General features: G+C 51.0%; 1 protein-coding gene across 5 annotated transcripts in view; it reads right to left on the reverse strand.

Annotated features, from left to right (window-relative positions):
- The window catches only part of SPATA13 (spermatogenesis associated 13), a 126,283-nt gene that overhangs the window by 2,678 nt on the left and 99,543 nt on the right, over positions 1-24,062 (reverse strand). For all 5 annotated transcript variants that reach the window (XM_012736834.3, XM_076009545.1, XM_076009544.1 and 2 more), the window contains 8 exons: positions 15,576-15,712; positions 13,929-14,108; positions 13,059-13,244; positions 11,065-11,244; positions 8,834-9,066; positions 5,640-5,769; positions 3,485-3,857; positions 1,009-1,083 (listed from right to left, as the gene is read on the reverse strand). In XM_012736834.3, coding sequence (XP_012592288.2) covers positions 1,009-1,083; positions 3,485-3,857; positions 5,640-5,769; positions 8,834-9,066; positions 11,065-11,244; positions 13,059-13,244; positions 13,929-14,108; positions 15,576-15,712 — 1,494 coding nt within the window. The remainder of the gene's footprint in view (positions 1-1,008; positions 1,084-3,484; positions 3,858-5,639; positions 5,770-8,833; positions 9,067-11,064; positions 11,245-13,058; positions 13,245-13,928; positions 14,109-15,575; positions 15,713-24,062) is intronic.

A 24,062-nucleotide genomic window follows, 5' to 3' on the forward strand; every position in this document is an offset into this window, starting at 1 on the left:
CGGACAGAAACTAACAAGTCCTAACAAACTGATATTTACTAGTCATCTGCCATTACCAGTGGACATATATATATAAAAAAAAAAGAAATTAAAAAAAATGGGTTTTTCTGCCTTGAAGAGGTTTATAACTTAGTGGGGGGAAATCTGCATCTGTGTGGGAAGAGCAACGGAATGCTAAGCGTCGTTTTGGTGACGGATTCTTCTTGGCCCATTTGCTGATGGCCTGTCATGGTTCTGGGATTAACTGGCCCTTGTTTTTGCATTTTCAGCTAGGAAAATACTGAATGGGATATCCCTTTCTAAAGTAGAATGTTGACCTGAAGAAAGTTTTTAAGAATACAATGCATTATTATTTTTAGAATAAAACCCCTTATTATTGAATTCCTTTTGGGCTAGAATAGATCATTTGTGTCATTTGCATTGCGGAAAAATCTTTGTGCATTTAGGACCCCTGGGTATGCCGCCTTGGCAGCAGTGTTCCTGAGTAGCTGCCCAGTGCTTCCAATGTGCACAGACAGTAGTGAATCGCTGCTTTAAATAAGCTCCCGTGTCTTCCTTTTGGGTCATCATTGCCTGACGTACTCAACTTTCTTAGATCTTTTTTCTCACCTAAACTAGAATGTAGCCAGCCTACAGCTGACAAGCAGGTTGGGCTGGCGATTTCCTCCTCTCATGCCCCCAAAACGCAAGTGTCCTTGCCTACTTCAGACTGGTGCCGTGTGGCCTGGTGGGACTAACACCATCATCCCTCAGGGTCGGGAAGGTCTACAACCCTCTGGTACGCCCTCTAGAGACCTTTCCCATGTCCGCTTTCCAACGGGAGCAAACACCGATGCACGTGCAAACCCAGACGCAGGCTATCTTTCAACTGTCCCCTACTGCAGATCTGTCCCTGTGAGTTCTAAATCGCACTTCTCTCCTTTGCTCAGAGCCGGCCATAGGCTAACAGCTCCCCCTCGCTTTTATCAGAATACTCGTACACGTTAAGGAGACGAAGCCTTCTCTTACCTTTTGATTTTCCTTGTCCTGCCTTCTGAGCATTTAACATGGCGAGTTTCTTCTGATTTTCTGAAATTTCCATTCCTAGGTTTAGAAAGAAATTGCATGTTCAGAGCCAGGGAACACATCCTGGAATACCACTTGCACCACCACCCGTGTCAGCACCCAGGTATTCACCGTGACCTGGGGCAAACACCTTGCTCCTCACAGACCCAGGGGAGGGGGAAGGTTGACAAGACGGTGGCGAGATCCTCACTGGGACGGCCACAGAACTCCCCTCCAGACCCAGGCATTTTAGAGAGCGAAACGAGTGCTGTTAATAATGACACACACAGACTGGGGGAAGTCAGAGCCCCCTCTCCTGGGCAAATGCTCACACACGGTCACCCCAGTGATAACGCTAAGGTTGAGGTCCTGGGAGGAGAGGACACAGCAGAGGGTGCGGGCCCGCCCGCCTGCATGCTGCGGGTGCTTTGGGAGTCAGCGGCTCGACCCTGACAAAGGCACGACCTGAGTAACGGGGACCGGATTTTGTACCCCAGCCTTGCACAGCCTGCACTCCGCTCTGCATAAAGTTCTGCAGCGTGGCAACGCTACGTGCAGTGGGCCAACTGCGTGAAACCGCCAGAGCTGGAAAACCGGAGATGGGACGACGCCTCGGCCTTGCAGTCAGGACGTGGGGACAGACAGAGACAGGCTGAGCTGAATGCCGGATCCTGCTGCCTTCTCCCGTGGGAAGCCCTCCTCCTGCAGGCAGGCGCTCGCTCTACCTAGGCGGAGCTGATCCAGGCCTGGCCACCTGTTCCTGACGTCTGCTTTGGGCTCCCTGGCCGCCCTTGGCATCTGCGGCCTTGGAGGCCCTCTAGGCCTGGCCTGGGGCTCGGCTCTCCCCCTGGTTTACGGCACTCTTTCTGGTGTCCAGCCACACGCCAAGTATCGGGCACTGAGACTGGCATGACACTCCAGGCAAGGACCTGTGTCCTGTTTTGCCCCACACTCGCTCAGACACTCGCGTCTTCTGAGCACTGCACAGCAGGGCCCCCCTTCTCTCCCACTGAGGGCAGAGTGGAAAGTGTTTAGGATGCCCCTGTGAACAGGCAGTGCTGTTTCAGGGCAAATCCAAACAGTCCGACTTACAAATGATTGCAGGGCCTGCACTAGACCACAACACCTGAAGGGTAAAATTAGGATGTTGTGATTTTGCATTTTAGTCTGCAACTATCTGCAGAATTCTGGGCATGGTAGAGTGATTGGCCTTATTCCAATGGGACCCAGAATCAGCACCAATAATATACAGCAGTTGCTGGCACTCAGATGTCCTTAGTCTGCAGGACACTCGGTAGAAGGGCCCGCCTGTGAGGTGGGAGCTCCGTATCGCAGAGTAGTCCCGGGTACAGGCCGACGTCCGCCTGTTGAGAGTGTATCTGAGGAGATTCCTGCTACTGACGGCAGTTAGCCTGACCCACCTGTAAATCCCTTCCGACTCTAACAGAGGGTCCCACAAAACCTCCCGTGGGCGAGACCACGATCCACAGCCGAGCTTAGAGCTGGGGCCGGGGCAGTCCGATAGGGCACCTCCTGGTCCAGCCTAGCTTTGCTCAGGGCCGTGGGCAAGGGTGGGGCAGGGGCACGTCTGTGCCTCCACCCTGGCCCACGTGACCTGAGGTCTCAGCTCACTCGGGCTGACTCCCATTCAACTGTTGGTGCTCGAAACCCCAAGGAGCTCGGAGGCCCCGGGACGGGGGCCTGGAGACTGTGGAGCTGCCATCCCGAACGCCAGGCACAGCAGCTCCGTCCCCCGGGGCCACGCCACGCCTCCAGGCCAGACGCTGGCAGGCAGACCAAAGTGCAGAGGCGTAACCCTGAGCACGAAGGGGCGACTGTCTTAACCGCAATCTATGACGCAGGGTCCCCAGTTTCACAAGCGCGAGAGATGGGGAAGCGGCGGGCGGAGTCGCTGCGTGGGAACCGGCTGCGCAGGCAGCGAGGTCAGCGGAAGTGCTCTGCGACGGCACAGCTGGGGGAAGCCTCCAGCTTCATCTGGTACTTCCCAGGGCCTGGGCGAGAGTGACCACAGTGTGGCTCCGTCTCTGGGGACAACAGGGCTAGTTTTAAAAGCTACTTGGCCCTGTCTCAGGAGTGGGCCGGTTCTGTGAGCCTCAATGTTCTCATCTGTAAAGTAGGCATAACAACAGTAGCCACTTCCTAGGGCGTCGATGAGACAATCTCTATGAATGTGCTGCAGGGTGTCTGACACAAGGGAAGTGTTGAAGAAACGTAGTAACTACACCCGTCACGGCCTGTCTCGGTTAAGCAAGGTTACAAGTATTTAGGGTTTGCAAGTCCTGTCTCTTTCCCCCATGGCGGGATTGGTCTCTCATGGAGAGGGCGGGGGCAGAGCAGGCACGTGGGGCCAGAGAACGAGGCCGGAAAGCAGAGGCCGGGGGTGGTGGGAAGGAGGGTGCTGGGGGTCGAGGCTACTCACCCATCTCCTGGTCCTCCTGCACCCGCCTCCTCTCGTCCGCGCAGGCCTGCAGCCACCTGGCCTTGTCCTCTTGTTTTTTGGCACAAAACAGATGAACCTCGTCCGAGCTCTTACTGACGAGTTTGAAGGCGTTTTTCACGCTGAGGTTCCAGTCCTTGTCCCGCCCATCCTCCAAGTCCACGAGCTCCATCTCGTCCATGTCCATCCGACCCTTGTAGTAGAGCATGTCCCTGCGCAGCAGGTCCTTCTTGCAGGACACCAGCTGGTGGTCAAACAGGAAGAACGTCCGCTGCTGGCTCTTGCCTTGCTTAGTGATTTTGGTCAGTTCCCCAGAATGGATCAACTCTGAGCTTCGGTCTAAGATATCTAGTCCCTGGAAGGATAAAAGCACACCTTAGGATCTGCCCATTCTGATTTCCTCAGGTGTCAGGAACATGGGAGAGGCCCCTCACACAGCTTTTCTCAAGACTTTCTGGTTACCTGAGGCTGCCCACCACCTGCCCCCATTCACAGGTGGGCAGGGCCTCCACGGCCATCGAAACCTCGGTTACTGGTCTCCTTGGCCGTGAAATTTCTTTCTTTTCTTTTTTTCTTACTCAATGAGAAAATGTCACAGTATCCCTATGTTATCTGAAGTGTTTTCCTTACCTGAAACATGCTGAATTTATGCAATCCAGCTAAGATCTGAAAAGGGTGACTGACCCAGACTGACCCCCAAAAACACGTGAGCAATCAGGAGGCTCTAGCGTATGGGAACACAGAACTAAAGACTTCCCGTTTTGTGCCAGGTATAGAGCAGCACCTGGAATAACAACTAGTTTAGGGTCTTGAAAACGAAAGGCCAGATGACAAATTGTCAACAAGAAACATTAAACTTCTGACGAGCTATCCCCCCTAAATGTCAGAATCCAAGATCAAAAGGAAAAGCACAAATCCAGTGTGACTTTATGGTATTTGGTATGACACTGGCTTTGTTTTATAAGATTTTGTTCTCCTTTAATCCCGGTCACACACAAAGTTTTTTGGAGGCAAAAGAGCTTGACTCCAAAACAGTTCTTCTGTTCACTTGCTCAGAGCAATGCCGTGCCCTAGATTCTTCCCTCACAAAGTAAGGGACTGGGACTCGTGTTCCCTGAGTTCCCGTCCAAGCTCCAGACGTCTTATAAGGCCCTTGTAATATTGGTATTTCCCAGCAACTTTCAATGCTATCACCTACTTCAGTTAAAAACCTAACTTGTCACTCCAAACTTTCTCATTCCTCTGGGAGAATGAGTTCTGCTCAATTAATGGATGTAGGATAATCTGAATTGGTCTACAAACAATCGGAATGGCACCAGCTGGTTGTTCTTAGTAACAGCAGCAGAGCAGAGAGGTTATCGGCATGGACTTTGCAGTCGGGCCCAGCTGGGTTTGAATCCAGCCCTGCCACGTTTTAGCTGTGCTGGCCTCGGGCAAGCTACTTAACCTTCCTGTGCTTCAGTTTGCCCATCTGTTAAATGGGGGTAGTTAACAGTGGCTACTTCATAGGATTGTTGAGAGGATTAAATGAGTTCGTGTATGTAGACGGTAAACACAATACAGGTGCTGGCTACTGTCATTGTTTTTACAAATAAATATGTGTGTGTATATTAATATGTAGACAGAGAGAATGTATTTGTTGGACCATTATTATGGGCTGTGTCAAGCTTTGTATTTGTGCTGCCTTCTATAATGCTCACAGTAGCCCATAAGGCAGGTAATAGTTTCCTTCCAAATTTATAGGATGAAAAAGATTGTATCTTGCCCAGATTGAACAGCATTCAAACATAGGCGGTGACTCCAGAGTCCCCCATGCTACTACCCCCTGTGCTACGTGGCTGCATCTGAAGTGTCCTCCAGCTGTCCCATGGAGCTTACTCTCTGACAGGAGATGCCAGCTAAGCAAAAAATCGATTGCAGACATGCCTCTGATTTTATTCCTTCATGGAGGAGGGCTATAAAGTAGCTGTGTGTTAAATCCAGCAATATGCCTCAAAATACACTATTAATAGTATATATACACCATTAAAGCCAAGTATATAAAGTATGAATCACAGGATTTTAAAGTACGCCAATGGAAGGTGCAGGGAGGGAGGGAGCATTTGCACCACGTGTGGGGGGGGCGTTTCCCACTTACCTCCCAGCCCACGATGGACACCTGCCAGCGGGCTATCTTGTCTATGCTCTCCAGCTTGCGTTTGCGCTCATTGATCAAGCATGCCACGTTCTTCATGGCCTCATATGCTGCCTTTATATTGTTGTAATCGCTGCAAGACGGGAAGTTAATTTTAATCTTCGAACATGGACCTTGCAAATGAGGGCTGACAAAAATGACTGGATCCCTGCTTTCTATAGCAACAGTCTAGGCAAAGTGGCATTCAAATAACGGCCTTTGTTTCCCTTTTCCTATTCCCCCATGAATAGACTACAGTCTGCCATAGGTTGAGGGAGCTGACCCAATGCAATTCAGAATTCTTTGGAATAAGAATGTTTTCATTCATTTCCCAGAAATCACAATGAATGAAAGTAAATGCCACAAGAAATAAGTTTTAGTCACAGTGATAATGGATTATTTTCATGAACACAGAGAGAACAGTCTATCACTGCTTTGATTCTGATAGAACCAGTTTTGCTATATGAAGTACTTTAAAAATCACTAACCATTTTAAAGAGTAATTATTTGCTCCCAGTCTCATCTTTCATGCTGTTCAGGAGAGGACAGGGGAGTTATGGAAATGCTAACACGGCCTCTGCCTCACAACACACCTGCATTCCTGGTGCATTCTGCACACTCAGTTGCATCACACCAAAATGTTGTCCCCAGCAGGCACCTGCCCCCAAGCCTGCTGGGAAAACTGGGAAAACTGAAACACGCAGGCTAGAACAGAGCACGTCCAGGATCTGGAAGTTTTATGTTGAGGTCGTGCTCAGTGTTAATAATTTGGGGATGTGTAAACCAACCCCCCAGCGAATGAGCTGCACTTTCTATTTCCCTGTGGTGACTTCCAGGACAGACAGAGCCAGTGCAAGCCTGGCTGGAATGCATTAGAAGCCTGCACAGCAGGGGGAAAAAGCCTTAAAAGCAGATTCTATCGTCTATTTCCCAAACACAATTCAGGCTCAGCTCCAGGAAGTCGCTGGGCACTGCCCCACCAAGCAGGCCCTGCAGTCTAGACTGGCCTGCTCACACTCAGAAGCAGAGCAGAAAGCAGGAACAAAAATGCCACACAGGGGCTGCCGAAAGAATGGGCACAAAACCCCCAGAGAGGCCTCCAGCACTGAAGAAAGGGTGCAAAATAAGTTTCACTGGACAATTCCAGAAAAGAGGCAGAATGTAATGGTTTTTAGATTTTTTTTTTTTTTTTGCTTTGTTTTACTTAAGGAAGTGTTTTGTTTTGTTTCTGTCATTTCCTTTCAACTAATTTGCAAATGCTCATAGTGAAAAATGCCCTGAAAAGAGAAAAGCCAACAGTTGCAGAGTGACGTGTGGACTTCTGGCCACAGTGTCTCCACCTTGGAACTCACTAAGCTGCCCATCCGAGTCTTCCAAGAAGACTTTGCTTGCTTTTAATTCTCTTATTTATTTTTTCTGGTTCCTTATCATGATGCTTTTTCATTCTTTCCTTAAAATTTCTTCAAAAATTTGTGGACATATTTACAACTAAAAAAATTTTTTTTTCTTTGAATTTGTGGCTCTCTTGACTTCCCTAATTTTTTTCCACTAAACTTTTCTCATTTTTCTGTCAGAAAAAGAAAAAAACTAGATACAGCTCTCTTTTATCTATTTCGATGAACTCTTTTCTCTTATTCCATTCATCCTAATTCTTTAAACCAACACACCCATATCTTGGGCCATTGGTCAGAGACCTCTTATAGCTTTGCCTTCCAGTTTAATTGTAAAAAGGGTCCCTTTTCAAGCCCTGTCCCTCTGCAGGAGTTCGGAGGCTCACAGGACAAAAGAATGACCCATTCTTCATTCCCTACAGGGAGACATTTAGCAGTTAAATCCCAGAACTATGGGTTTGCCACAGACATTTCCTCTGGGTACAGTCCCTTTTCTCTCTCCCTCTTCTCCCCAGGACCCTGCAAGAGGAGCCCTTGCTCAAGAGCTGCAGGTGCAGAGAAAGGCTGGTGCCCGTGACATGGAGCCTGCGTGGCTCGATTCTCCCTAGAACAACAAGCTCTAGCCTGGAACCTTGCACCTCTGCGCGTCCGGCTCAGAGTCCAGCACACAGGAGGTGTCCTGTCCCCGCTGGCCAGGTGAGAACTTGATCAGTTAAACCAAGCCCTGCCACCTCAATGCACCAAACAGCTGGGTCACGCTGCAGTGACGTTTTCCCACATCACAGAATATGGGCCTGCCCACTCCAATACCGACCAAGGGGCGTATCTTATGTGTAATCACGGCAAGGCTTCTGGGCACGTGGGAAAATGACAGTTTGCCATTAAGTACGCAAGGGACAACTTTTTGGCTCCCCCAGAAGAGACCATAAAGCTAGGGAACAAGGGCCTGAGAACAATCCAGAAATAATCAAGGAAGACTAAAGAGACTGTGTTTTGTTGTTGTTCAGAAGAAGCTGCGATTCAAAGCACAGAAGCGCTGGGGGTAGCCCAGAAGGGCTTGGCCAGGCACACAGAGCACGCTGAACGGGACATGGAGCAGTCAGTTTGGGCAGTCGTGGAAAGCGGCCCTGCGCAAGGGCAGAGGGGAGCAGGGAGCAGGGGCCGCAGACGGCGCCGGCAGGCAGGGCTCAGAGCCTCGGCATCTCGGCCTGGGTGTCTGCTAAGCCAAACCCTGCAAACTACTCCAGCCCCTACCCGGCTATGGTTCAAATGTTTGTGCATCCTCACCCCTTCTAGAAAGTAAGTTTTCAGCCCTAAATAATACTGCCCTAAATAATTCAGCCCTAAATAATACTGCTGCTGGGCATCACCCTGAGCGGCACAGGAGGGGAGAGGAGGAACGTCCTTCTGAAGCTGTATTCACACGGCCCCTTTCTTCTGAAAAGGTCTGTTTGTTAACTGTTGCGTAGCTACAAAGCAGTCTTTATACGACACACGCAAGTTGTAAGGAATAACAACTCGGCAAAAATCCCCACGTACGAGCTCATGACGTGGCTTAAGAATTAGCCCTCTGTTTCCCCATCTCTAGGAACGGCTGTTCCCGAGGCTCTTCAGTGATCCTACTGCAAGGGCTAGCGCATTCTAAATGATCCGAAGACGTCGCCCGTGGAGCTGGCTGAAAGGGGTAAGGCTGGCGCTGAAGCCCGCCTGTCACTGCTGTCCCGGGAGGCGCTACCTGCAGGGTTAGGGCCGCTGTGGCTGCCTCACCTGTGCTCCTGCGTGGTGTACTTGAGCAGCTCGGCCAGCTGCAGCGGGTACTTGCAGATCTTCTGCACCGGCGTGAGCAGGAACCCGTCGATGGCGATGTCGATCATCTGCTGCAGCAGGCGGCAGGCCTCGAAGAAGTGGCGGTACTTGCCCTGCTTCATGAGCTGGGCGAGCTCCAGGCAGGCGCCCGGGTGGTTGTTGCAGTACTCGGAGTAGATGGCGAAGCCCTCTTGCTGCGGAGGGCAAAGCACAGCTGCGTCAGCTTCTGCGGTGGCTCCGCTGTGACAGGGACAGGCAGCACCCCGGTCCCCTCTAAGGGACACTCCTGGGAAGGAGGGGGCTGATTCCTGCAAGGAGGGCGGCTCCCCACGCTGCTCTGCCCTGGTCTCCTAGGTCGGGAGGGGCATTCTCGCTGGCTCTCCCAGGGCCAGGGGGGCTGCTCTGAGAGTCTGCACGCCTGTCCCATTCCAGCCCCCAGCTGTGACCTGACCACACAGCAGCAGAGAAGAGGGGGTGCTGCTCTGACGCCCGGCTCTCTCCTGCCTCATCACGTCACTTTAACAGACTCCTTGACCAGGAGGTGCCACTGGACACCTTCTCCTCCTCACCATGCGCCTCCTCCTCGATGCTCTAGGTCTGGTTGCCACACACGTCACCCTGTCACCCTCTCACCTCAGACGGAGAGGCCTCCGCTGACCCCCGTGTCCCCACCTTCTCATTTTGAGGCCACTGCCACCCTCCACTGCACCACCTGCCCACCCTGCTCCTGGGCTCTGGAGCGGGCTTCTCCCCCGCCCTTCCTCTACTGTCAGGGTGCAGTCGCCGAGGCACTTCAGCCCTGAGTGTGGCCTTCTCGCCCCCACCGCTGGGCAGCGCACTGGAGCGTCCACCCCCGGCCTTCCTGCCCGTGCCCAGCTCCGCGGCTGGGGCTTCCGTGTGCTCAGACGCAACACGCCCAAAACCAAACTCTGTTTTCCCTGGGAAACAGATTTTCCTAACCCACGTGCTAATTCTTTGAGACTCAAAACCCTACATGCAGTTTTGTTTGCTGCTTTTTCTCTGTTGCTTACAATCAGTCTTGTCGGGTTTTCCTTAAAAATACCCATTTCAACAATCTGTCTTTTTCCACGTCCCCAGGCCAGGCCGCCTCGGCCCCTCCCCAGTGGCAGCAACACTCTCCTGCTCACCGCGGAGAGACACACAGTCCCGGGGCCACCAGCCCACCCCGGCCCGACCTGACCTGGTCCACAGCTTCTCTCTCACTGTTCCTCTGCAGGAACCTCCTGCGCTGGCCACAAAGGCAGGCCTGTTACAAAGTCCCACATATGCCCAGGCCACCTACGGGGCCCATCTTCTCACCTGCACTGCCTCCAAAACATCATCCTCAGCTACTAAAATCGATCCACCCAGAGGACCTGCAGCTCTAGGATGCTACCAGGCCCAGCACCCAGGAAGTGAAGGAGGTGGTGTTGCTATCATTGTTATCATTACTTTTATTGTTCTCTATTTGGGCCCAAAATAAAATCTTCCTCTGAAATCTTTTAGTATTAAACAGTAATAGGCAATCATAAGAAAACTCCCCAAAAAAGTGCTTGAAATATAAGAGACTCTAGATTATTATTAGAAATTACTCCGAATTCCAGACTACATAAAAAGATTTTGAAAAGGGAGGCTGAGGCGGGTGGATCGCTCAAGGTCAGGAGTTCAAAACCAGCCTGAGTGAGACCCCGTCTCTACTAAAAATAGAAAGAAACTAACTGACCAACTAAAAACATATATACAAAAAATTAGCCAGGCATGGTGGTGCATGCCTGTAGTTCCAGCTACTTGGGAGGCCAAGGCAGTAGGATCCCTTGAGCCCAGGAATTTGAGGTTGCTGTGAGCTAAGTTGACGCCATGGCACTCACTTTAGCCTGGGCAACAAAGTGAGACTCAGTCTCAAAAAAAAAAAAAAAATTTGAAAAGACAGACTTGTGATATCTGGGTAAAGATTAATCACATAAACCGATCGACTTAATCTTATAAGAGACATCTCCATTTGATGGAAAATTAATCCAGCAAACAAACAAAAAATAAAATAAAAAAGACTTGTTTCAAAATTACTTTTTTTATGGCATGGGTATATGTTAAGTTAGAATTTTTTTTTTTTTTTAATTTTTAAATTGAAAATAAGGAAACAAAATTACTACTTAACCGGATGTTATTAGTACTGAGAAGAAACGGTGACGTACATGTTGAAGAAAGCAGGATCCTATTTCACTTAAGTGAGGTTCCTCTTTATTGTACTGTTTCTCAAGGTCTTTCAGAAACTTTCTTTGGAATTTGTAAATATCTTCAATGTTTCCAAAAATAGTGGCCAGCTGTGCAACAGTGAACATTCCCGTGTGCTTGCGGCACTGTCGGATGTAGCCCTGCAAAATACAAAAAGAAAAAGTAAACTTTTAGTGTTTGTTTGGAAACTCAAAAGAAATTATTAATATTAATTTGAATAATACAGTTTTGGGGTCCTAAAGCCATGATCTTGGAGTGGATTTGAATTAGTGAAAATTATTTTAAACCTCTGTGGGTCCCTGGTGAGATACTTCTGTGACTATAATTTGCCATAGATGTTTAAAAAAAGAAAAGGAAAGCAAAAAGGGCTCATACAGTTGGATTTGTTAATATAATCCAAGAAATCATATGACGTTCCCAGAAACAAGTTTTAAATACCAGAGCTCAGAAAGCGGTATTGTCACACACTTTTCCCAAACTCTTAAGATAGTCGTCCTCCCATCCCTAATTCCATTTCACGGCTGGGCAGACTTGTCAAACTCGGTGTCATCGCTTGCTGAACAGCCCCTCACCGCGCACTGCAGCCACGCAGGCGGCCAAGGACGTCTTACCCAAGGGCTCTACCACCGCCCACTTTCTGTGGACAGCATAAATCTGCAGATCTTTATCAGAGGCCTGCACTAATTAAGAGCACCAATTAATTCTCTGTGTACAATACCACACTTATCCTCCGTGGCTGGGGTAGGAGTCAGTGGGATGGGAAGAGAAGGCAATCCATGCAGGTAACAGTCACCTGCCAAATAGCATCATGTCATTAAACACACCACACTGACCACATGCTAAAACACATACCACTCACTATTGCATATGAATTTCAACAGAAAAACTATAAATTGTATGTGATAGCTCAGAGTACAGGCTCTGGGGTAAATCTCGACTCCACCAATTAATTTCTCTATGCCTCAGTTTCTTCATCTGTATTAGGGAGCTTATAGGACCTGCTTGGTGAGAATGTTGTATTAACTGAGTTAATCCAGGTAAAGGGATGGAATATAGTCAATGCTCAATGATTATCAGCAATTATTCTAATTTTCCTTAAATGCCACCTTAAGGACACTTCTTCCCCCATACATTTAAACGGAATAAGATAGTTGGCACAAATAAGCTAAACACGGGCACGTCTATGTGGCTGGCTAATCCCATTACAGGACGGGCAGTTCTCGGACTTCAGCTTGTCTTCGGTGCTGAACGGTCACCGTCGAATCGACAGTGCCGACCTCAGCACCCACAGCCGGGGCAGCTGGAACGACTGTGCCGGGCGAACAACAGCTTAGTGCGGTGCTCACACAAAACCCGTAAAAACAAAAAATACCACAGGAGGAAAAAACCTCTCTCTTTCAGATACACATCTACTAATGGTCGGTTCTCTGAAATCAGGACAAGACTATACAACTTACTGCCAAGTAGAATATCATGACATTACAGAACTCTGGGTCCTCACCGGACAAAACCAACTCCCACCCCTGCCTGTGTCTAACTGACTCAGAGTCTCGCCTGTGAGTCAGCGGCTGGGGGCAGTGGGTTGTAGACAGTGACAACCCTGTGATTCTTTGTAAGGTCAAGCCAGGGTGTGGCCTCCTATGAAAACCACTCACTTTAAATAACCTCAGGAGTTAAGTCCTGAAAGAGATAGTCGCAAAGTGCCCTTAGGAGAGGACTGCCGTGCCACCGGGTAGGACAGCCACGGTCACCTACGCTGAGCAGTGCAGACGGCAGGTGCCGGGCCAGTCTGTGCAGGGGACCGGCCAGGACGGAGGGGAGAGAAACGGGGCGTGTGGAAGCGTGTGCACCTGCGAGGGTCTGACCGGGACGGAGGTGGCGCGGGAAGGAGACCCCGCGGGCACATCTCGCAGCCCAGCGCTGCCTCCGCGAGGGCCGGGGCCTGAGGCCTTACCTCGCAGATGTCCTTGAGGTGCTTGATGTACACCCGCTCGGTGTTCATGATCTCCCGGATGACGTTCGTCCTCATCTGGTGCTTGTTCTCACTGTGCCTGTGGTGGCCGTGGCCGGCGTCCTCGTCCGGCTCCTCTCCGTGGGCGCCGCTGGAGTTCTCCGACAGCTCCTCCTGGTTAACTCGCAGCTGCGGCGCACACACAGACAGGCCACAGGTGACCGGGCAGGACGGGGGCAGAACCGGGGCGGGAGACCTCCCGGGGCTCCGCATCTCTGGGGAGAGTCACAACGCAGCCTGGCCCGGCCTGCGTCTCTACGGCTTCGCAGAGCCTCGGCCGTGCCAAACGACTCGTGTGCCTTCGCTAAAACTTTTAATGTGGCCCTACCTAATTTTTTTATCTTTTTTTTTTTTTTTTTTTTGAGACAGAGTCTTACTTTGTTGCCCAGGCTAGAGTGAGTGCCGTGGCGTCAGCCTAGCTCACAGCAACCTCAAACTCCTGGGCTCAAGCAATCCTTCTGCCTCAGCCTCCGAGTAGCTGGGACTACAGGCATGCACCACCATGCCCGGCTAATTTTTTCTATATATGCATTAGTTGGCCAATTAATTTCTTTCCATTTATAGTAGAGATAGGATCTCGCTCTTGCTCAGGCTGGTTTCGAACTCCTGACCTCGAGCAATCCGCCCACCTCGGCCTCCCAGAGTGCTAGGATTATAGGCGTGAGCCACCGCGCCTGGCCTGATTTCTTACAGTCGATTAGAAACAACGACAAGAGAAGCGAGTCTGTATAAAGGCTGGGATTTGGCCCGAAACGGTTCTGCCGCTCCCCCGGGACAGGTGCTTGCGAACAGCGCAAGGTGCCACCCACTTACTCTGACAAAGCTCGCGGGGAACCAGGCTTCCTTGTCCTCATTCCGGCCCCACCACCAGTCCTTGTTGGAGGCTTCCAGAACCTGGATGACATCACCGGCCTTGAAGCCCAGTTCCTGGTCGTCCATGGTCACATGGTCCCACAGGGCCTCCGCGCAGACCACGCTGCCGTCGCCAATCAGCTGAAACGGAGACGGGTGCGCTCAGCGCAGACACAGGCGGGCAGAGCCAGCCTGCGAGGGTGGCGCTGACATCTTCTAGGTCTCACTGGGACACCCCCGTGTTGGACTGTTGGACGGGTGACGCAAAATGAACTGAGGAAGCATGCTGGGGAAAACAAGGTCAGGCGGCATCTCTTACCTGCTCTTAAAGGAAACCCCAAATCCGCCTTTTAAAAACTGTATACACAGCTCCATGGGCTGTGGTTCAGGTATCTAATAAACCTGACTATCTGGAATATTCGCTCCAAAAACGATTTCTGAGCAGCCAAAGTAGGGGTTATAGAGCCAAGCCTTCTAACGTCATGCAGGTGTGACAGGAAGCCCCTCACACCGTGACCCGGCGTGTATTCTCCATATACCATTCACAGCTCAAGTAGGCTTTCTATCTAGCTTTTTTTTTTTTTCTTTTAAGGTGATGTAGTTCTAAATGCAATCTTACTGGAAATTAATAAAGCACATAACGTAGAATTGTGATATATATAAAGGGAACACTAGGCGACACATACTCAACTAGCAGAGGATTAGCCTTAGACGCACAAGCGACGCACCATTTTTGCCATATGAAAAAATGCACATAAAAGACACGAAACAAGATATAACTTATTACTTTCGGCATGTTAAAAACAATCACATCAAAAAAAAGTATACAGATAAAAAAAGTCATAGATGACATAAGAAAATAGTGCTCGCGTGTGTATGTAAGGCTTTCTATCTAGCTTTATAGTGCACTGCAATTAAAGAGATCGCAGCATGACCTAGGGACATGTGGCAGTTGGCGTGGCTCATCCGTTCATCGGCTGCAGGGCAGGTGTTTCTGCACACCTCCTTGGTTCCCACAAACATACTGTATCACATCCTACGGTGACAGCTGGTGACCTCAGTGGACACGCCAACTTACGGAGAAGTGGCGCACCACACACTCGGCTCAAGAACACCAAAAGCTGGAGGTGTCTTCCAGAAAGGTTTCTGTAAAAAGGGCCGAAGCTATCTCGTGGTAGAAAGAACACCAGGTGTGGAGTGGGAAATACGTGGCTAATACCAGCTCTGCCATTTTGCTAGCAAGTAATTTAACCTCTTCACCTGAGTGTTTATTAAAATGCGGATAACGAGCGTTAACGGTTGCCTCTTAGACCAGTCGTGAGAACGACACGGGACAAAGAAAGGAGGGCAGTTTCATGAACTGGAAAGCACTACCCAAACGCTGAGGGTTGCAGCCCTTACTACCGACAGGGACGAACCTCAGTTATCCTGAAAGCTTAAGCACTTAAGTTTTCCTGGACAATGGCCAGAAAATCACAGTGTCGTTCTAATCAGAGTTCTGATTAGAATATATTATTAAAAAATCATCAGAGAGCAAAGTCTGAAGTGGTCGCGGACCCTGGAAGTCAGGTATCCAGTCTCCGCCTCCGTGCCGTGCAGTTCCAGTACCTCGTTAATGGCCAGCTGCTCCCCGCCCGGCTGCAGGTACCGCGGGTTGGCCTGGCAGAGGTCTTCATAGCTGAAGTCCTCCTCGCTGCCGTTGTCATCGACTAGGGCAGAGGACTCAGTACCTCCATCTGCAGAAACTAAACAAAAAAACAGTCACGGTTTCAAAGACACGGCTAACAAAAATTTTCCATATAACAAAAACCAAACGACCTTTGATGACATAGTCCCTCAGAGAAAGTAAGCATTTTTATCTTACTCAGAAAAAGAAATTGTTAGAAAATCTGTACGGAGATATTAATCCAAAGGTAGCAGCAGCTCGTGCCGAGAGCCGGAGTTCAGTGGCACATCCGTGAGAGGTGCAACGTATTGCCCCTACAAGGTTATTGTGGGAGTTATAACGACGCCGAGCAAATTACTTCTGATTGAACTGGAAATCTGTTCTCCAAAGTGGATATAAAACACATAAATACAGATGACAATGTTTCTAAGCAGTGTGTTGCTGAGCCTGAGGGGTAAAGATAGTGAAAACTGCAATTAAGTATTCTGCTTCCGTTTTTTACCTGTAGGGCAAGAGTATTAGTACAATCAAAAAGCCCTCATAGTATCCTAAGTGAAAACATGCAGTCGTCGTTACTGTTTGTCCATAGAGGAAAGGCTTGGAACTCTTCAGTGTCAAAATTCAGAATTATATAGCACCTTTACCAAAAAAAGAAAGAAACATCTTCTAAGGATGGGCACTGTTTTAAACTGACCACCATTTAGATCAGGGGTCCTCAAACTACGGGACCGAGGGCCACATGCGGCCCGCCGAGGACATTTATGTGGCCCGCTGGTGTTTTTGCCGCCGCTGCCTGTCCTGCTTAGCAGCCGACTTGTCCCGGGCCCACAGTGCGCACGTATGGAATGTGTGCCGCACTCTCCAACGGCCCTCCAACGGTCTGAGGGACAGTGACCTGGCCCCCTGTTTAAAAAGTCTGAGGACCCCTGATTTAGATAGTTAAATTTTCCTTCTTGCACCAGCCAATGAGCTACTCTCACTAAATGCATAGTCAGTCACAGAGATCTGTTTCTCCTTTAAGGCAATGGCCTTAGCCTTCCTGCACAAGGAAGTCTCCATCACTATTTCTCCTAAGACTCCCCTGCTCGGGGACGTCTCCATCACTATTTCTCCAGGGGAATGACTGTCAGGGACTGGGGGACACAAAGCTACAACAGACTGCTCTGTCCTTAAGGGGCCAGGAGTGCTCTGGTTAGGCTGGAGTGGACACTGGTGGGTGGAGGGGACAGAGGTAATAAAACCCAAATGACTCAAATAAAATAAAACCCGATGACTCAAGCCAGAAAACGGGAATATAGTAAGGGAGGTCCACGCCAAGTGGCAGGAGGGTTTTAAAGGGAAAGGGACCACGCCTTGTGAAGAGGACAGGGAGCAGCTTCATGGAAGAGGTAGCTGGCTGTTCAGAGATTGAGGTGCCCCTTGACTGAGAACTGAAGGTGGCTGAATTTGAAGCACATGCGACAGGGACTCAGATGCATCTAGCGAAAGATGAGCTGGACAGGACAGGCGGGGCGTGCCGTGGAGAGCCTCCCGGTAAGAGCTCAGCATTGGCCTGTTCTGCCGGGGTGCTGAGTAAGGGAGTGGCAGGACCTGAGTAGAGTCCCCTGACACAGCACAGGAACAGGAGAGGTTGCAGGGACGCGGAGGCCTGGGTCTGAATCCCCGCCCCGGCCCTCTGCAGGCACAGGCCCCAGACCCCGCAACTGCATCTCTCTGAGTTTCACGTCTTTTCTCTTTGCAGAGTCAGGCCCCTGCCTCCCTGACCCACAGCTGGGCCTCAGTAAGGCAGAGGGACTGTGGTGACAGTGTCAGATGCCATGAGGGCTGGACCGAGGAAGGGCTGCTACTGTGTGGGGGCAGGGCTGGTGGGCAGAGCCTGGAGCCACAGTGGGCAGCTGGGGAGAAATCACGGACTGAAACCCATGCTTGGAGCAACAAAGGGACCCAGCCCACGATGTTTCACAAAATCCTGAGTCCCTGGGAGAATAAACAGAAAAGGGAAGCGGGAGGGAGGGGCCCGCGTGGCAGGAAGGATGGTGATGGCTCAGGATGGCATGGCGTGCCACTGCCCTTGCTTTCTTCAAATCCACTTGCAAATCCACTTCTCTAGGGACTTCACCCTGGGATGTTGGGTCCACTTTCTAAACTAAAGAATTCTTTTTGGGGAGAGATATTTTATATGCATTTTCCATGCCAGCCCCAGGCTGCCCTCCTGCTTGCCCTCCTGCTTGCCCTCTGCCCCATTGCCACGCTGCTGTTGAGAGCATCAGATTTTGTAAACAGCACCTGGAATTCTTACACTAGAGAAATGAAAACTGTTGAAAAACATTCGCAGCGATGGGGGGTTATCAGTGCTGTGAGCTAAGCCACACGGTGCTATCTTATGCACTGGGTTCTCAGCTCTTCCTGTGACCATGAGGAGTTCCAGGCAACAAACAAGAGAGTGGCCTGGAGCACGTGAAGCAGGTGGAGGGAGCACGGAAAGGTGAGGACACGTGGCCGCTGGCCCCTTCCCGGCCTGGCACCAGCCCCTCCTCTCAGACTGCGCTGCGGCCACCTCCCACTCGGATGCCCCTGTCCAGGTGCCCGAGCTCTGGACGCAGCACCTCTCAGCTGCACCTGCTGAGCCAGGTGTGGTCAAGGGACCATGCTTTCCAACCGCTGCCCTGCTGCCTGCAGTGTCCCCTCTGCAGTGAAACCCCCACGACACAGCTGCCGTCACCTCCTCTCCGAAACCCTCCTGTGAGCCCAGCGGAAGCCAGGTGCACCCTTGGCCCTCCCTCCACGCTTACTTCTGTGACAGCACCTGCCACGCTGAGTCACGGCCCTGGGTCTGCACATCTGTGCCCCAGCTGTGTAAGCGCCCAGCTGTGCACTGGGCATCGGGACAGCCAGGGGGCCTCGGATGGGCTGATGGCGACGAGGGCGAGGGAGAGCGCTTGGCGCGGACATTGTCCGGTTTCCGGGCTCTGACCGCACGCTGCCCTGCGCCCTCTCCCCATGGCAACACCCGCTCCCCTGCCCGTCCCCAGCCTCATCCAGGGAAGGGCAGGGCCTGTGTCTGGGAGGTAAAGTGAGAGTGAGCTGCCTGGAGACGGGGGCTGCAGGGAGGGACAGGTTCCTGGACCTGAGCACAAAGGCAAGAAGTGGACGAAAGCTGTCCACAGCCTTGGCCCCCTCTCCTGGGCCCCTGGCTTTCTTCCTGGCCTCCCGAGGGAGAGGCGGCAGCCTTGGCGGGGGCAGGGCGGGACCTGGCCCGCGGGAGAGGGGAGAGCGCTGTGGGGGTGCGGGCGGGTGGCCTGCGGGGAGCCCGAGCCCGCTGCGTGTGTGTGCGTGTCCCGGTCTGCCCTTTCGGGGGTGCGGCGGGAGGCCTGGTGCTGGCTGCGGAGTGAACTGGGGCCTGTACGACACATGGTGATTGCTTCTATTTAAGTGTAACTTCCGCTTCCCAGGCTGCGGTCAGAGCCCCTGCAGGCGGAGAACATCAGGCTGCCCGTCTAGTGCACTTTCCTGGTGTGTGTGGGTGTGTGTGTGTGTGTGTGTGTGTGTGTGTGTGTGTGTGTGTGTGTGCGCGTGCGTTTGGGGGGGGTGAGGGGAGGAAGTCTTGAGGAAGAAAACAATTTTTCCATGCACGAGTGTGTCTCAGACTACAAAGCAAACAGCACTGAGGCCCAAAGCCTCCCCTAAGCCCGAAGCAGCGCCCAGACCACGAGGCCCAACGACTGCACTGCTAATTGGCTGGAATGCTCGAACGCTCCCGGGCGAGGGGAGCATACACAGACGCCTGGTCTCTCGGGCCCAAGGCAGCAGGAATCTTCAGACGCAGCAGCAAGCCCCGATCTGGCACTGCCTGGCACCACCGGCATCTTTCCTTATCGTATTGTAGCCATGGCTGAGCCAAGAAAAAAGCGAAGCTCTCAGCGAAATAAAGGCGCCCGGGCCCTACTCAGAGCAAAGCCCTGAAAAATGACACCTTCTCTCCTCAAAGTGCCACTGAACAATGGTTTCCCAGGGACAATTCTCTGCCATCTTATCCAGCTGTCACTGTGAAAGTCAGTACAGAAAAGGAAAGCCAGTAATAATCATGTACAAATCCACAATCCGCAGGAGTCTAATGAAAAGGGGAATCTGCTGAAAAAGTGTGAAACCTTTATAGGAGGTGGTGGAATAAAACCCTCTGGAAAGAGGCGTGGACTTGGAACACGGATGGTCTCTGAGTTGCTGTCACGAACACCCAGAAAACGGCTCTGGCCGAGGTGGATCACGAGAAGGCTTTGGACAGTGTCTGCGGCACCACCGTGGACAGGTATTCACTGAGCACCGTGCAAGCAGCTGGTTCTAAGCACTCGGTACCCCGACTCTCCTGTGCCTATATAATAACCCGGCGCGTGCCAAACACTTCCAGTGAGTGTTTTTCAATTAAACTACAAATTGATCACGGGGAAACAGCAATTGCCAGTTCAGATGAGAAACCTTCCGTGCCCCCACGGAGTGCCGAAGCGCAAACCCCCTGGGCCGCGCAGCCTCTGCACCACGGCCAGACCCCTGGGCCTGCGCTGCGGCCGCTGCACTCATGTCCATCAGCTGCAAAATCCTCAACTACACATTTGACTTAATAACCACTGATGGCTTCTTCTCTAGGGGAATTTTCCATGGCGCAGGGCTATTAAAATTCTCAAAGTGTACTTCTGCAATATCAGGGGAAACGAATATATAATAATAAAAATGTAAATTTTATTCCATTTTCTTTTTCCTTCCTTCCTATGTGATAAAAAGCCACATAACACTAAATTTTGCCAGCGTAACCATTTTTAAGTCTACAGCTCAGTAGTGTTAAGCATGTTCACGCTCTTGCACAACAGATAGAACTTCTTCATCTTGCAAAACTGAAACCCTGCCTCCATTAAACACTCATTTCCCCGCCTTCCCTGACCCGATTCCTGGGCAGCCACCTTTCTACTTCCTGTTTCTATGGTTTGGACTACTTTGGCTACTTTATATGAATGGAATCATACAGTACTTGTCCTTTCGTGACTGGCTTATTTCATTCCGCATAATGTCTTTGAGGTCCACCCATATGTACTAGGTGTCAGAATTTCCTTCTTCTTAAAGGCTGCATAATATTCCCTTGTGTGCATACAACACATTCTGTTTACCTGTTCATTTGTGGATGAACATTGGGGCTGCTTCCACCTCCCGGCTATTGTGAATGATGCTGTTATTATCTTTTCCAGACCTGCTTTCAATTCTTTTTTTTTTTTTTTTTTGAGAGACAGAGTCTCACTTTGTTGCCCAGGCTAGAGTGAGTGCCGTGGCGTCAGCCTAGCTCACAGCAACCTCAATCTCCTGGGCTCAAGCGATCCTCCTGCCTCAGCCTCCCGAGTAGCTGGGACTACAGGCATTCGCCGCCATGCCCGGCTCATTTTTTTCTATACATATATATTAGTTGGCTAATTAATTTCTTTCTATTTATAGTAGAGACGGGGTCTCGCTCTTGCTCAGGCTGGTTTCAAACTCCTGACCTCAAACAATCCGCCTGCCTCGGCCTCCCAGAGTGCTAGGATTACAGGCGTGAGCCACCGCGCCTGGCCTTGCTTTCAATTCTTTTGGATAGATGCCCAGAAGTGGGGTTGCTGGTTGATAGCTCTATTTTTAATTTTTTGAGGGGTCCTCTGTACTGTTTTCCTTAACAGTTGCATCACTTCACATTCCCACAACAGTGTACAAGGGATCCATCCTCACCAACCGCACTGTTGCTTTTGTTGAAAATATGGGTGTGGACAAGCCGTTTTGGGACATAACCTCGTAAACACGGAGCAAAGACTGCTCCAAATTGAGATTAGTTTTAAAACCCCGACTCCTAGCTAACCAATATGAGAGCAGAGGTGTGAGCACATCCCTCCGCATCAAGCAGCGCTCGCTGCACACCCCAGCCCGCGCACCCCTCTGGCTGGGGGCGATTCCGAGAGCATGCATCTTTCCACGGCGCTCTCCGTGCCACATCCATAATAAAATGAATTTATGATGCCCTTGGTTACTCGTCGCTCCTGTAATCGCTGTCCTCCTGCTCTCCCGGGCACGGTGCCAGGGCCTGTTCTTCCTGCGGCAGCACCCAGCACCCGGCCCCACTAGCCCTGCCCACACACGAACGTCGTCCACTCTCCCCGCTTCCGCCTTCTTCCTGGATGAGCTGACCAGCCCCAGGCTGCAGCCGCCGGCTGGCCGGGGACAACTGCCCAGTCCTGGCCAGAGCAGCTTTAGGAAAACCCCAGCAAGCAGCGTGGCAGCCACAGAGGACACGCCACACTGGCCAGTAGGACGGGTGCAAGTGCACTCAGAGAAGGCACAGGAAAAACAAAAGGCCAGCAACAAACAGCTTCGACACTCTTCAGGATAGTGACATTCTTCTGTCTGAACTTAGATTTGACAGCTGTGACAGGACCACACCTGACAACCGATTCTAAAGGTGAATTTTTACGACATGAGATACCACACCCCGTCCACAGTGGAGACCTCCGTTTTATCGCAGCTTCCTATCAGCACACGCAGAGCACAGGCCCACAGCCCCTGGCCTGGAGGGGGGGTTTCAAGGCACAAAGAGCAGGTCTCTTTCCCGTGGGGCTTGCTTTTGCACACTTTGGGGCTTTTGGTCAGAGGGACCGGCTCTCAGAAGCCCTGGACCAGGAGTCCCAAGGCCTCAGCTGGAGTCCTAGTGACCCTCGCGGGGCAGCCACGCCTCTCTGCACCTTCACGTTCTCATCGTTCTCATGGGGAAGCCTTCGGTGTGCTGGGGGCCCCCGCGAGGGTGTGACGCCAGGGCGGAGGTGGCAGTGTTTTGTCAGACAAAAGGGAGATGCGAACCAGCAATCAGGCACCGGACAAGAAGGCCATGCAGACGTTTGCCGTTTCCATCACAGGCACCGACTGCTGACGGGCTGCTCCATCCCCAGCTGCGGCCCTCCCTGCTGGGGACTTCCCCTCATTGGACTTCAGGGAAATTCCCGCACTTAGAGTAATCTGCTAAAAACATGTGTTGCAGAGCCCCTCCTGCCAGCCACCTCGGGGTGGAGATAAGCCATTCTGGCTTCTCAGCTCGAAAAACGGAAGTGGCAAGCATAGGTCGGCAGCTCGCATTCACGGCAGCTGGCGTTCACGGCTGTGGGCAGCTTTTGCAGGCTGCTGGGCTCCGTGGGCTCAACTGTGGGGCAGACTCCTGGTCTCCCAGGGTGACTCTCAAGCCAGGGAAATGCACACAGAGAGGACAATCCAGGTCACAAAACATGCCACACGACTTCCAGGGCACCTGGTCCACCCCTCTGCAGTGGTTCCCAAACACCCAGGGCCCCTGGCACCCAGTCACATGGAGAATGTTCAGAAAGATAAAGGTCCTGCCCTACCCTGGGCCACTGAACTGGGTGGGTGGGTGGGTGGTGGGATATTTGCTGAGAATCCATTTTCAAAAGCTCCCCAAGTGACTCTGACACCTGGCTAACCCTTGCACCCTCAGGCTAAGCTTCCTTAAACCGGCCACACGCATGGATTGTTCCCGGATGTGTGCCTTTTGTTGCCTGGCCAACAACCCAGAGAGCCACAGGCTGCCGGGCAATAGATTCTGATTGCATCGGCATCGGTAGAAAACCCCTGAGTTAGCCATTTCGTACCAGTGAATGTTCCCTGTTCCAACGAAAAGGACAAAATCCTTTTATCCACGCTGACCTCTCCACCTGGAGCAGCTTCCCCGCCCAAAACAGCTGATCAAATTCCGACTCATCCTTCAAAAGTTTCACTGTCACTCCTTGGTGGGGGAGTCCATGATTTTTCAGCTCCTTCCCGATTATTCCCTGACCTCGCCCCGCAGTAACGGTCTCGAAACACTCTAGGTTTACCTCTTTTAAAATAGTTGTCACATTTCCATTACAGGTGTTATATTTAAGTTAGCTGTTTATGGGCCTGTCCCTCCATAACCCCAGTCCCACCTCAGTGATGACATTCTCAAGGACAAAGAACATGCTAATTAGTCAGTGTTGGCTGACTGAATTAAAGCATGAAATTTTCATCTTTCATGAATGTAAAATGTTACTGCTGGAAAAGTCTCTACTATGTCTTATCTAGACTTTCAAGCCATTCTCCATAAACAGTATTTTTGAAACTTTTAAACATATCGACAATAAGATGATAAAAAAGAGTCCAAGAAATGTACATACTAACCCTCAGTGATAACCTTTTTATAACATCTAAGGGGCTTTTAAAAATAATTCTCCCAACGTCTAGCTTTACATCGGTATTTAACTTAAGGCCGTGTAGACTGTTGCTGCTCCAAGCTGATAGGAGTAAGTGACATCATGACTGAGCTTAAGTTATACTAAACCCCTGAAAGTGGACTTCTTTTTCTACAAATGGTTTAGTCAGTTTTTTATTTTAATCAAGGA

This window comes from Microcebus murinus, chromosome 13 (assembly GCF_040939455.1).
Source record: "Microcebus murinus isolate Inina chromosome 13, M.murinus_Inina_mat1.0, whole genome shotgun sequence".
Classification (NCBI taxonomy): Eukaryota; Metazoa; Chordata; class Mammalia; order Primates; family Cheirogaleidae; genus Microcebus; species Microcebus murinus.